The sequence below is a fragment of the Solanum pennellii genome, chromosome 2, assembly GCF_001406875.1.
Source record: "Solanum pennellii chromosome 2, SPENNV200".
Classification (NCBI taxonomy): domain Eukaryota; kingdom Viridiplantae; phylum Streptophyta; class Magnoliopsida; order Solanales; family Solanaceae; genus Solanum; species Solanum pennellii.
The window spans coordinates 27,649,652-27,664,507 of record NC_028638.1 but is presented as its reverse complement, the minus strand read 5'-3'; the positions used below and the strand labels follow the sequence as shown (position 1 = coordinate 27,664,507).

At 36.2% G+C, this 14,856-nt stretch overlaps 1 protein-coding gene across 2 annotated transcripts in view; it reads left to right on the top strand.

Moving 5' to 3' along the window:
- The window catches only part of LOC107011226, a 43,673-nt gene that overhangs the window by 24,488 nt on the left and 4,329 nt on the right, over window positions 1-14,856 (top strand). For both annotated transcript variants that reach the window (XM_015210638.2, XM_015210639.2), the window contains exons 5-7: window positions 2,773-4,252; window positions 4,755-4,849; window positions 13,892-14,033. In XM_015210638.2, the coding sequence (XP_015066124.1) occupies window positions 2,773-4,252; window positions 4,755-4,849; window positions 13,892-14,033 (1,717 nt within the window). The remainder of the gene's footprint in view (window positions 1-2,772; window positions 4,253-4,754; window positions 4,850-13,891; window positions 14,034-14,856) is intronic.

The following is a 14,856-nucleotide window of genomic DNA, read 5'->3' as shown; positions in this document are numbered from 1 at the left end:
GGGGGGGGGGGGGGGGGGCTGTATGCTACCTTTTTGTTAGTTTTGTTAGAAAAGCTTCAACAGTTCAAGAGAAGGCTAAGTTGTGGTCGTGTGAGTTGTCTTGTAAGTACATCCTTTATCACTCTGTATCAAGGAGAAGACTGAAAAAATGTGGCTGAAAGTAGTCCCAAACATGAAAAAAGCGCTCGGCTAATAAATCAAATAGAACCTTGACTTAGAAGATAGAGTGTTTCATTTTGTGTAATCAACAAGCCTTAATTTTCAGGACACAAGCAGCTTGGAACTGTTGTCTTGGTGTTTAAGCTTCTCCATTTGGGGATTCATAAGAAAAAAAGAAGAGCAAATCACTTAGATATAAATTATAATCACAAGTTGGTGTTCCAATGATTGAAACAACTCTAAAGGCCATAAGATGAAAATTGATGGGAGGAGAGGATTATGTGATGGGAAGATATGGATCATAATTAGTACAATCATATTATCATAAGCTCTTAGTGAAGGAAGAAATGACTTCCCCAGACTTATCGGTTTGGATCCCAGAGTTTTTTCACTTGACTAGAGCAAAGGAGCAATCTTGATAGCTGAGAATTTGACAAAAAGGTGGATTACACATGTTAGCTGGTGCTTTATGTGCAGATGTTTTGGTGAATATCTGGACCACCCTCCTCCTACATTGTCAGGTAGCAACTTGTTTGTGATGTGAGATTTGAGATGGTTCGGGTTGCAATGGGCAATGCCAGACTCAGTGAAGGAGGCACTGTCTAGTTAGAATTTAGAAGAAGGAAGAGTAGTCGAAGACTGTGGGATCTTGCACCATTGGCACTCACTTGTGGAGGGAAAGAAATAGGAGAACTTTGAAGGAATAGAGAACGTCTATGTACAGTATCACTCCGTTTGTAGTTTGTACAGTAGATTGAGTGTCATTCATAGAAAATCATATTATGTTGTAGATTGTGTACTTTTTGATATATTGCTTGTATATAGTGATCTTCCCATTATCAACTAATTATTTACCTAATAGAAAAAGGAAACAAATTATTACCTAATAGATGAAGATCGTCCTAGATTGCATATGGTGGACTATTTGGAGGGAGAGGAATCAGAGATGTTTTGAAGATAAGAGTTTTACTTTTCAGATCTTAAAGATGAACTGTCTAGGGCTTTTCTACTCTAGGTGTAAAAGTGAATATCCTTTAGAGCTGAGGACACTCCTTGTGTTTTAAATTATGAAAAAGACTCAAAAATACCCTTGAACTATTGGAAATAGCTCACATATACCCTTAAACTATGTTCTGGCTCAAAAATACCCTTCCGTTAAGTATTGGGTCACATTTATCCTTACTATTAACGGAGGTGTGTTAAGTGCCACGTGGACGCCGCATAAGCACAGAACAACTCTCACCTCCAAATAGACTCATAAGACCTAATTACTAATTTTGCCCTCATTTTTCTTAAGAGATACAATTTCACCCATTCTCATTTCTCTAATAAATCATATAATTTCCCCTCTCTCTCTAATATGATTTCCCTCTCTCTAATAGAGGTGATCATGCTGGTATTCGACGTAGCAGCAGCCTCTACTGCTCTTCTTGATGCTGCATTGCTGATTGCTTCAGCTAGAGTTTGTTGTAGTTCTTGAGTTTGGTGAACTTGTTGCTGCTGCCTTAGTTCTCTGTTTCTCAGCAGCTTCTTCCTTGATGATTGTTGTCATTAATTTTGTATAACCATTCTGGATCAATCAATACAATAGCAAGGAAGACAATTTAGCGCGATCTCTTGTAGAATCAACATCCTACTCATTCGCAACCTCAACAAATTTTGGTAAGGACCAGTAAGGTTTTACTAGACAAAATGGTTGCCAACCATAACTGAAAAGGCATTAGATTTTTTTGCAACTGAACAGAATAGGAAAACATGTTTTTAACCATGTTTATAGGCTACAGATGTGAAAAATCATATTGGGAAATCATATTAGAGAGAAAGAGGGGAAATAGTATGATGTATTAGAGAAATGAAATGGGTCAAACTGTATCTCTTAAGAAAAATGAGGGCAAAATTAGTAATTAGGTCTTATGAGTCTATGTGGAGGTGAGAGTTGTTTGGTGCTTATGTGGCATCCACATGACACTTAACACACCGCTGTTAATAGTAAGGGTAAATGTGACCCAATACTTTAACGGAAGGATATTATTGAGCCAGAATATAGTTTAAGGGTATATGTGAGCTATTTCCGATAATTCAAAGGTATTTTTGAGCCTTTTCCGTTTAAATTACTTTGGAGTAGATAGGTGGAAGGTTTTGCTGTATTGACTGCTATTGTAATAATTACTGAAATACACCTTTGGTGTAGTTCCTTGTTTTTATAATAAATGTGTTACCTTCTCAAAAAAAGAAAAAGTAGGAGGAGACAATTGTGTGAAAGAACGGACGACAGTGTTGCAGAGAGATGACGTTTTGACTAGCAAGCTATAGTTGGAAAGGAAGATTGAGGGAAGCCAAACGAAAAATTAGGAACTATAGAACTATGGGATATTAACTTTCTTTTGGATAGAACTATGGGTATTAATGACCTTTTGAATTCTATTCAATCATCACAGCTAACAAATTAATGTAAGGAGAAACTACTTAAGTCATGGTCCAAACAGATAATGCTTGGCATCAGATTTTTTATATGTAAAGATGATCAGATAATTTTCTTTGCGCTGATGTGGTTTCTCTGTCAGTTCATTTATCTATCATATTATATTGATTCATCGATATCCTACTATGCAGCTGGAGGATGATGATGATCTTGAGAATGCTCTTCCAGCAAATAAGCCATCTGTTGTTCTTTTTATTGATAGATCATCTGACTCGTTGAAGATTAGAGAAAAAAGCAGGAAGGCTCTTGATTCTTTTCGAGAGTTTGCCCTGAAAGTTCAGATGTCAAATGAAATGAGTGAACCAAAAACATTCAGATCACAAATGACATCTCTTAAGGCTTTTCAAGCATCAAGTAGTACCTCCAGACACCCTAAAGTGGGGCTGTTGACAGCATCTCAAAAGATAAATAGCAAAGACAAGATGTCAATTGTTGTAATGAATCAGAGGAAACAAGTCATCCTAAAAGATCTGGTTTCAGGTTTAGAAGGTAGTACATTGCATAAAATCTTGACATATGCACTTCAGCAAAAGAAGGAAGTTAAATTGAGCTCGCTTGCGAATGAAGCAGGATTTCAACTTTTATCTGAAGATTTTGACATCAAAACTGCTGAAGCTTTACCAGGTCAAACAAAATTTCAGTCAAACAAAGTTTCAGAGATCTTTGTGGAAGGTGCTTCTGAAGGTATTATTGATCCAGATAGAAAAATAATGTTGCTTGGAGATACCATTTTGGGGAAGCAATACAATGAACAATCTGAATCAAATGAAGCCAAGTCTTCTCATGTTTGCCCAAAGTATTCTGACACTATATTGGTGCTCACAGAACTTCAGTCAGATCAACATTGTCCTTTAGAAGGTATTCCAGAAGAACCTACTGATTATCGAATGCTGCATGTTGAGGACGAGAAGCACATCAAACAATCAAACCCTATTAATACTGAATTACTTCAGCAAAACGACGAGAAGAATCTCCTTGAATATGAAAGTTCACAAATATCTGTAAAATTTGGTTATGATGATCTGAAGAAGCTTGCTAATAGCCCTACTGTAGAGGAAACAATCAAGGAGCTGAATGAGCAGGAGGAAAATAAAAACTTCAGAGGTTCCTTCTTCTATCTCGATGGTCACTATAGACGTCTTATAGCTCTGACATCAGGTTCAAAAATACCATCTGTGGTACTTATTGATCCCGCTTCACCGCAACACTATGTTTTAAGTGAGCAAGAAGATTTCAGCTGCACTTTGCTATCTGAATTTCTTGATAGCTTTCTCAATGGAAGTCTTAACCCATATAAACAGTGTGAGCATGTAGTTCCAACCATTAGGGAGGCTCCAATTCCACCATTTGTTAATCTGGATTTTCATGAGGCTGATTCTATCCCTCGAGTGATGGGGCATATGTTCAATGAGCTGGTCCTTTATAATCAGTCCGATTCCAAAAATTCTGGTAGTTCTCGAGATAGGGATATTTTAGTTCTTTTCAGCAATAGGTGGTGTGGTTTTTGCCAGAGGATGGAACTGGTTGTTCGTGAAGTATACCGTGCAATCAAGGGGTATAATAGAACCCTGAGGAATAGGTTTAAGACTCACAAACCGTTGTTGAATGGGGGTAAGAAGTTCATCCCATATCTGCTCTTCTATGGGTTTCCAGCCAACTTATAATCTAATTTTTTATAAGATGTTTATATAAAACTAGGTCTAAGATTATGATTGTAAGCATGCATAATGTTTAAGTTCTAAACACTTGTATCAAAAAAAGTTGTTAAAAATTATCGTATCATTTAAAACATAAAATCCGCATGATTTCATCTCATCGTATAAAAGACCTATTTTCTACTAGAAGATACTTAACAAGTGTGATACATACTTCTTTAAAGTTGAGAAGCAATTTGTATTCATGTCTATCCTCGCTCTTAGGCCATAAATAATAAACATAAAATCAGAACAAACCAATTTTAGTTTGTTCAGGCGATATCCTGCATTACAAATTAATCAAGTTAGTGCAAAAGCTTTGCTATATCTCTTGGTTGCAGTAAAAAGCAATGTTGATTGATTATTATGGCAACGTGCTTGGGTTTGCTTTAATTGATGAGTGATTAAATTTGTGGCAGATGAGGTGAGAAATGCGATCCTGAAGTTTCCAGTGATTTACTTGATGGATTGTACATTCAATGACTGCGGCTTAATCCTGAAATCAGTGCTTCAGGTGTGACTAATTTCAAATTGAAATTGTTATTTTGGCATTGGTATGCTTGTTATGTTTGTACTCCTACTAATTACCAAGTATATCATTCTAAGGTCATATTTAGAGTAATTATTTCATGCTTCATTTCTTGAACATTCTTATTTCTCTTGAACAGTAAACAAGAGGCATTACTCCCTCCGTTTCGTAATAGCTGGTGTTTTTAGTTCAGGCACACCCTTAAGAAAATTACTCACTCCTAGAATGTAAGAAGTGTTTTTACTAATTTACTCTTAATCAATTGTATTGAAAAAGAGTATCTCTTTACTGGTTTCTTGGTAATGTAAAATTACATTTATTTAAGTAATGGTAAAATTGGAAGAAAAAAATCAATGCCATCTTGATGTTGTGAGACACCACTATTTTGAAATATAGTGAAAAGTAAAAACACCACTTATTTTGATATGGAGGGAGTATTTGATAAGAAGATATCAAGGAGATGCAGAGGCCAGACAAAGGGAATGGGATGGAGGCAGAGAAATAGGAGAGTGTATGAGGGTATTAAAAATTGATTTGTACATTTGAAATACTGAATGTATGGCATCAGAATTGTACATTCTATTCATTCGAAGAGTATACAAATTATAGGAGAAAACAAATCAATAAAAAATGAAATAACATGCCTAATCTAAAGTAATCCCTAAAACTAAGGGATAATTCTAATATAAAGTAATCTAAAGTAATCCCTAAAAGATCTGAAACATTTCAACTTATCTGATCTGATCTGATCTGATTTGAAACCATGTGATCATAATCAGATTATACAACGCAACACTTCCCCTCAAGTTGGCATGTAGAAGATATGTAACATGCCTAACTTACCTACAGGACCTTTGAATCTCGGTTCAAACAAACACAATAAAAACATCGGGTGTTTGCTGATCAGTCAGCAAAAATGGAAAGCGCAAGATTCCTTCTTCGAGCTTCTCCTTGATGAAATATATATCCACTTCAATATATTTTGTCTATCGTATTGTACTGGATGGTGGGCAATGCTTATTGCAGCTTTATTGGCGCAATATAGCTTCATCAGTGGAGTCATAGGTCTTCTTAGTTCCTCCATTTTCTTAAGCCAAATGATCTCACAGATTCCATGACCCATAGATCTGTACTCTGCTTTTACACTGCTTCGTGCCACAATACTTAGGGTCGCTTGGTAGGCCACATTAAAACAAATAGTCCGTGTGTTATGTATGGTATTATTTAGTACTATGTTTGGTAGGAATTTGAGCTTATGTATAACTAATCCATGGTTTACTTATACCTTCTACATGGTTTTATAGGATGTATTTCTAATACCTTCCATTTGGAGGTATAAGTAATACATGAGATATAATACCATGGGATAAGTCTATGTAAAGACAAAAATACCCTCAAATTATTTTAAAGAAAGTCATTGTATTATACCTCAAACAAAAAAAATAGTTGATTGGTGTTGGAGCCCACAAATTTAGTGCTAAACATATCGGATTCGAGAGATTATGAAAACAAATCTATTAGTGTCCAAAATTAAAATAAATTCGGGAAAAACCTGAAGAATAAATCGGCGAACAGCTTGCTGTCTCGTTGGAAAAGTTAACGAAAAAAATCTTTCGAAAAATACCATCACAAGGATTGCGATCGTAATGGTGGTATTGGTATATGCACAATACCCCTAAGAGTGTCAAAATCGTGGAACATGGAGCTTTTGCTAGAAAAATTCCTAGCAATTTTGTTCTCTTATTTTATTCTTGTTTTCTCACTAAAGAAAGAGTTTATACCACGTGAGAGAACAAGAGTTTTAGCGAGAACTAAGCTTTGATTCTTTTCACAAGCTATTGGGGTTTATATAACTAAGTAACGTGTCCTAAGGAAATCATATCCAATCAATACAAATCAATACCTAATTAAAATAGGAGTAAATCAAACTACCTACCATATATACACATATGTTGTTCTAACAACATTGTTTGATTTAGTGCATTAAAATAGCATGTTGCATAAAATAATTTACAAAGATATCCATCAATTATAGTGGAAAAGATGTAAAAAAGATTTTAAGGGGCAATGAGGTCTTTAGTCATGCTAATGCATGCATTAAAACCTTCGCATTACTAATAAGCCTAACCATCGGTGGCCCCTGAAGTTAACACAATATTTCACTTAAACACCTCAATTGGACGATGTTCATTTTGGACACCTCATTTAGGTTCCTACTATGTCATATTGACACTTTTTTAATATCAGCAAAAATAAATATATAATGTGTGTGTTACACTCGTTAATGACGAATAAAACAATGACATTTGTGTCAAAAGTGATTTTGGATTAATTTTGAGTAAAAATAAAAAAATAACCAATAAATTAATGACACATGACCTTGTTACAAAATAAATTTAAATCAATAAATCACTCCCTCCCCCAATCCTTATACAGACGCTCCACCTTGTCTTCTCCAAACACTAAATTTGGCACCATTGTAATGTTTTTGCCCTTACAAAATAAATTACGATCACTTTCTCCCCTTTTTTTTTCTACCTAAAACATAGCTTGATAGAGATGGGAGATTTTTGTTAGTTCAAAGAAATTTTTTAGCTCAGTCATTTTGCTGAAACCTTCATTCACAATGGATGAAATTTAACTTGGGCAAAATGGTGGCAGAAAAATGGGGAAGAAGAAATTAAATAATTAAAAATTAACTAAAGCACCATTCACTTGCTGGTCAATGAGTTTATCAGACTCATTATGCCATGTACTCAAATGACACAGCGGAACCCTACATAAAGTATCTAAAATGAACATCGGCCAGTTGAGGTGTCTAAGTGAAATATAGTGCCAACGTTAGGGGGTTACTGATGGGTTAAGCCTTACCAATTCCTAGAAATCCATGGTATTAGTAATGCACACCTTAACACACAATAGAGTGCATAACTAATGCAACATAAAAAGGTGAACCTAACAAGATATTACTGATACATAGAGTTAATGCATGCTGCATGCATTATTTTTGCTAATACACTCTACCGAACGACCCTTAAGGTTCCTCTCCTTCCATAGTGTCCACCATATAGTTGCAGGTACAGTTCTCCAATTGTTCCTGTACTACTGCTTCTTCCCAACTATGTAATGCTTCTGTGATTTTTCCAGGCATGGACTAAGTATGTTTTTGAGACTTAGAATAATCTCCCCCCCAATAAAAAAAATTTGAGACATAAAGGGATCCCCCTCTTCATCAAGTTATCTCCTGTCAGCACAGTTTCCTTAGCCAATAACCAAACAAATCAAGCTACTTTGTGTGTGATTTTGGCTTTCCATGCTGATTTGGTCGGTTCATCTTCCTTTAGGTTGCATTTTTACTTTAAAAGTCCCTTTACTATTTCACTGCCACTGTAAGATGTCTAGTCTTGACTTCAAACCACTAAATTGGTCAATGTTTTGAAGAATTCTGTTACTCTTGGTATCTCCTGAACACAAAATTCCACCCTTGTGGTGTCCAGAGTTTTGATATTGTACTCTGCAAATATTTAGGAATAGTGTCTCTTTGTAGCTTGCTTAATGTCAATCATCTTTCCAGGATATAGTTTTAACTCCATCTGCCACTTTGATTATGGTGTTATCATTGAATTCATTCCACAATTTTTTGATTGATTTCCTTTAGCTAACATCATAAGGAGCAGTGAGTACTGACCTCCATTGTCATCCAGTTATCAATCTCCTCATATTCAACTTTGATTACTATGCCCCATAGATTCTATTTTTCATTTGAACATTTCTATTTCCCTAAATCTCTTCTCATTGATCATTGCCTTCCATTTTACGAGGTGGTAACCCTTTCTATCTTTGTTCTCCTGCCTTAGAATTTTCCTCCTCATGCTATCCAATCTATCGATGATTCTTGTTGGGACAAGAAATAATGATGTCAGATATATTGGGAGAATGGGAGTGCATCAATCACAGAGTTTATCAAAGTCCATTTTCTAACGAATGAGTGTCGACTTTCACCTTTCTAACTTTTTCTCACATTTCTAGATCACCCATTCCAAATTTCCATACGACTTAAGAGTTACCCCAAAAGCCAATCCAAGCCACTTCATCCCCTAAGATTGTCTATTAATATTTCCATATTTGGCAGTTCACTAATTGGGTATAGGAAGTTTTACCTCCAATGATTACATTACTTCAAACATTACCAAGATTAATCTCAGTATTGTGAGATGCTCCTCTTCAGGATCTTATAATATAAGTGTGTCATCTGCATATTGAAGTTGAGTTATCTTCAAGCTATCTCTTCTAGCTTTGGAAACCTCAAATCCTCTTAATCAACCTTCTCCGTATGCTATCTTAGTCATGTTGTTTAGTTCCTCCATGAGTAAGAGGAACAAGAAAAGGTGATAATGGATCACATTGTCTTACGCCCCTCTGTGAATTAAAGTAACCTGATGTTTAACCATTAATTAATATAGAGAAGTTCACTTTTAAAATGCAAAATTTAATTTACTCATTCCGTTTGTGACCAAATCCCTTCTTCTCTAGCAGATCCATAACAAAGCCCCACTTTACATGATCATATGCTTTCTCAATGTCTAATTTGCATGGTTTTTTTTAATTGCAATTAGAGAACAGTTTGCCCCCTAAGGCCTAGTCGAGTGGCAAAAGGTGGAGGATTTGTGGCTTAGGTCACAGGTTCAAGCCCCACACCATGCAAAACCAAGCTCAGTATTTAAGTGGAGAAGGGTAGAGGGGCGGGTCCATTATACACCGAGTTTAGAAGGCTTTGATTAGTCCAAGGGGCGGGTCACAGACGGATTTCTCGGTTATAAGAAAAGGGAAAAAGGAAAAGTATACCCCCGAACTATCATAAATGGTATGTCAATACTCTTCGTTATACTTTAAGGTTGTATATACCCTTACCATCAATAATTTGGATCATCTATACCCTTAAGACTAACGATTGACACATGACATCATCTAAATAATAACCTGATTTTATTTATTTATTTATCAAAAAAAAATTGTAAACCCTCCCATTTTCTATAATTTACCCACCCATGGCCCAAATTAAAATACCATGACATTTAAAACTAAAATTAAAAAAACATAGCTTTTCATCATTATTAAATATCAAATAAAAGGAAAAATATTCTTCAATTCATTTTCCATATCTCTCAAACAAAAACCCAGAAGCATATTATTTTAATCAAAATCAAGAAAACCAAGTTTCATTTATTTTTTCAAATCAATTTATTATTTGTTGAAAGGGGTTGAGAAAATACTACCACCATTGATGGATTTCAAGCTTTAAAGTAGGTCTACATTCAAATCGAAAATTTCAAGCTCAAATCGATTTGTTATTGTTGAAAGGATTTGAGAAAATACTACCACCATTGATGGACAAAGCTTCAAGCTTTAAGTGGTGCTACAATCAAATCAAAAATTTCAAGCTCAAATCGATTGTTATTATTGAAAGGTGTTGAAAATGTTTTTGAAATAGATGATGTACAAAACACCCAATAACCTAGATTCCTACTGTGCTAAATGAAGATGAAGATTTTTTATTTATCTTTGGCTAGCAAGCATAATGCTACAAATTTAAAGAATTCGAAAGACACACGATTGACAAACTTGCAGGGGATGTTTCATATAGAAGCTGAATGGTATATGGAATGTACAACATTTGAAGTGAAAGTGAAGAAAACAGTAGTTTTTGTGAACAAGACATCTTCATCCTTGAAAAACGAGTTCTTGATCCATGGTTACGGTGCGTTGAGAAGAATAAAGGGATGTTTTTTGATGAAAATGAAGAATGGATTTTGGCACCACCCATTTTGGTTGTGGGTCGGGTCGATTTTTAATTTTCGGGTAAAAAATAAATAAAATCGGGTGAATCATTTAGATGATGCTACGTGTTCGTCCGTTAGTTTCAAGGATACACACAACCCAAAAGAATGACGGTAAGGGCATATACATCCTTAAAGTATAACGGAGGGTATTGACATACCATTTATGATAGTTCGGGGGTATATTTGTCCTTTTTCCCTTAAAAAAATGAAAAAATTGAAGAAAGGTCTGACATAATTCTTTGGATTGCAATTTGTTTCAGTTGCTAAAGAGTCGTCCCATTCTTGAGACAACAAAATCCTGTCAATTCTCGAGGCTATCTCCCCCTTATCCCCTTTAAACAAAGTGAAATGAGCATTTCCCAAGATGGAGGTCAATTAGATGCATATCTTCAATCAAATCAGAAAACTTCCTCATGCCCTTTTTTCTTCTGACAAAGTTCCTTTTCCCTGAGACATATCTGGCCATGTTGAAGTCTCCAAAGACTACTTAGGGACCTTCTATTAATCTTCTGATAGATCCATTTTCCACCCATACTAGTCTTCTTTCGACATAGCAATTAGGAGCATACACCCCTTGTTACATGGCAGGTGAAGTCCTACAGTTGTGCTTGAAATTTACATGTAACTGTGTATGCACCTATATCTGGTATTCCTCCTTTCCAGATTCTACTATCCCATAGCATCATTATCCCTCCTCTAGTTCCACTTGCCTCCGAACATGCCATTTTAATCCATCTACGCCCCCATAGTTGCATTATCAATCCTGTGATAACCCTCTCTAATTTAGTTTATTGTGCACAGATAATATCAGCTTTCCAATACCCCATAATGTTCTTGACTAGCCTCCTTTTATCCTTGCTATTTAAACCCCTGACATTTCATGATACTAGTTTGAATTGCATCATGTAATAGTTAGGATGTTCCTTCCCTTATCTGTACACCCCCCCAAATCAGCCCCCAATTGTTTTCCCAGTTTCAGCGTGTTCTGCTTCACCCACATAGACACCTCCTCCTTTTCTGTAATTAATTGTTGTTGTGTGTGCAAAGGCTCTGCCTCTTCGATCTCCCATTCTGTCTTAGAGGTCAATGATCTGTGACCAGCAATTGTGCATGGGCTCCCCCCCTCATCTCCCCCCTTAAAACTTCTTATGTAACTGTCTCTTCCGCGATTTGCATAGAATCTTCCACCAATTCCTCACTTGGATTTACCACTATCATCTCCTGCACAATGTTGTGTTATGTGTCTTGCATGACTGGAATAGAGATACGGAATTCCATGTCTTCATGAAGTATGTGTCTATTGAGTATGGACTGAGATGAATTTGTTATTTTGTTAAAAATAACTACGCTTGCCTGATGAGGCCGATTTTCCACTTCAATAAATTACCTTCCCTAGGGCCTCTCTAAGCCCAATCCAGAGCTCTTCATTGAAGAATCCATGTGGCTTTCACATGACTTATTTAAATCCCCCTTTCCAGTTGCCATCTGTACCTTCTCAACATGTTCTTAGGGATTTTTGTACCGAGTCACAGAGATTGGCATTACTTTGTCTTACCCTCTTGTGGTATGCTTCTGCATCATTTGCAGCTGAAATCCTTGCCCACTTCTTGTTGTTCTTCAACTCTTTCTCCACCACAGAGTTTGTCCAATTTCCTCGAAAACTTTGTGCTTTCAAAGGTGTATAGGAACACCCCCGACTTTGATCCAAATTTCTTTGATTTTCATGGTGTTTGGAAGGCACCTCAGCACCATATTCCACCATCTTAGTTAAAACCTAGGCTTTTCCACTTCCATTGGCCTTCCAGTGTTGTCTACGTATGATATCTTTGTTTCTTTTTTTATGTAGTTGAGGCCAAACTGGATTATTTAGGCCAAGTTCTCATTTGATTTTAGGCCTTAAAATTAATTTGAGGAAGTGTGAGATTTTCCTGTTGGGGAGATGAATGACATTGGATTGTTCGCTCAAGTTTTAAATTGGGTTGGGGAGAGGAATGACATTGGATTATTCGCTCAAGTTTTAAATTGGGTTGAGGTTCGTACTTCTTCCGGCTATATACCATGTTTATGAATGAAAATACATTTACTTGATTAAAAACAAACCTTGAAGGGATCCTCATCAAGGAAATCTAGGCACTGATGCTTTTTCTTGAAATTTCTGCCGTTTCTGGTTGCCCCAATCGCATGGCTAAACTCTTACATTGATCTGCAAATTTTTAATGAGACAAAAGGTTTGGCTTTTTTAGTGTTGATAGCCACCATGTGAGATACCATTTCCGTCCTATTAACGACCAACTTTTACAAGTTACTTTTATGTGAGCTGAAAAGTACTAAACTTAAAATTCATGGACCTAGAAAAGGGGAAAAACAGATTCCTATGATCCAAGAACTTTCCCTGTATGCAATACACTTTGACTTCCCAAGACAGCCTTTTCAGCTGATTACTTGTAGAAGTATTAGATTCCATAAGCAACTTAGCATACTTAGATGGTTGCAAATGGTTGGGCTCAAAGGCATGCAGTAATACCTGCAATCTCATTTCTGATGCTTCTTTTCACCCTTCTGCAAAGAGATGCCACTGCCTTTAATATTTCACATGCTTGGGCTGAGACCTTCTTTGTATAGTTAGGAATCTGCCAAGATAAGTGCTTCCCATGTTGCGTTCAAGGGTGTTGCCTAGTGGTCAAATGAAGTAAGTTGAGAACCATTAGGTCTTGGGTTCAAATCCCAACAGAGACAAAAAGAAAAAAAAAACACTAGGTGATTTCTTCCCAACTGTCATTGCCTTGGTGGATAGAGTTGCCTAATACCTGTTGTTAGTGGGAGGTATCCTGTGGAATTAGCTGAGGTGTGCGAAAGCTGGCCCATACACTAAGGTCATCAAAAAAAAGAAGACAAGTGCTTCCCATGCTCAGATCTTTTGAAAAATTTAACTAATTGACTAATTCGAAAGAGCATTGCTGTTGAGTGATCCTGTTGATCAAATAAAGTTTAATGGCTGAAACTCATGCACTTCTGCGCCGAAATCTTGTTACAAGTTTCTTCCTGGCATGTGAAATGCAGGTGGGAGAATCAAAAGCTTCTGTAGTCTCTAAACTCTAATGCTTTCTGACTAAACTTAAGCAGTTCATAGTCATGCATCTATATGTATGAGTGTTAAACCGCCTGCCTGTCCATTGCAATTTTGCAGAGGGAACTATATCCATCTCTACTCTTATTTCCAGCTGGGAGGAAGAAAGCTATCCCCTATGGTGGAGATATGGCAGTATCTAATATCATTGACTTTCTTGCTCACCACGGGAGCCACTTTTACGATTTTCCTCAGGAGAAAGGTGAGTTTCCTGATTTAAAATTATTTGTGGTTGCACACCACCCATCTGAGTGAAGCAGAAAAAAAAAGAGGATGCAGGAAGGAAAATATCATTAATTGTTCATATTATTCATAAAAACTTTGGTGCATGTTTTCTATCATTGGTATATTCACACTTAGCTGTCAATCTGATTAACTAAACATATATGGAGGTTTCATATGTCCAGTATATCGTTCTAGTTTTATTTATTTTCTTCTTTTGAAAGAAGAAAATTGTTGATAGTCAAGATTCACTGATATACATTTTCTTTTCTTTATCTTCCATATTTGCTAGTTTGATAACCTACATAGATCGCTGTTGTCTCAATCGGTCAATATAATTTTAGATGTTACGTGCCTTACTCATTACAGATATCTCACTGGATAGTTTCTATAATGGAATTAGTTTCTATAACGGAATTAGTTTCTATAATGGAATCTAGTTTCTATATTGGAATGTAGGACTGGTTTAAATTAATGAAACAGTGGTGAAGAAAATGAAACTGTGATGTAAAGTGAATGGCAGTAAATTTAGTAATAAGACATACATGCCAATTAGTTAGAGGCAGGAGGCATTTCTGGGAGCAAAAACAAGATACGCAGTGAAATCCTCCCACAAAGTATGTTTTTGGGATGGTAGAGTGTTCACAAACCTTACCCCTACTCCGTGGAGGTAGAGAGGCTATTTCCGAAGGACCCTTGGCTCAATAAAGCACATAATCATAAAATATCATTCCGTTTAGGAAAACTGAAAAAGTGAGCATGCTTTGTAAACGAGGAAATGGTTTTTTTTTGGGGGGGGGGGG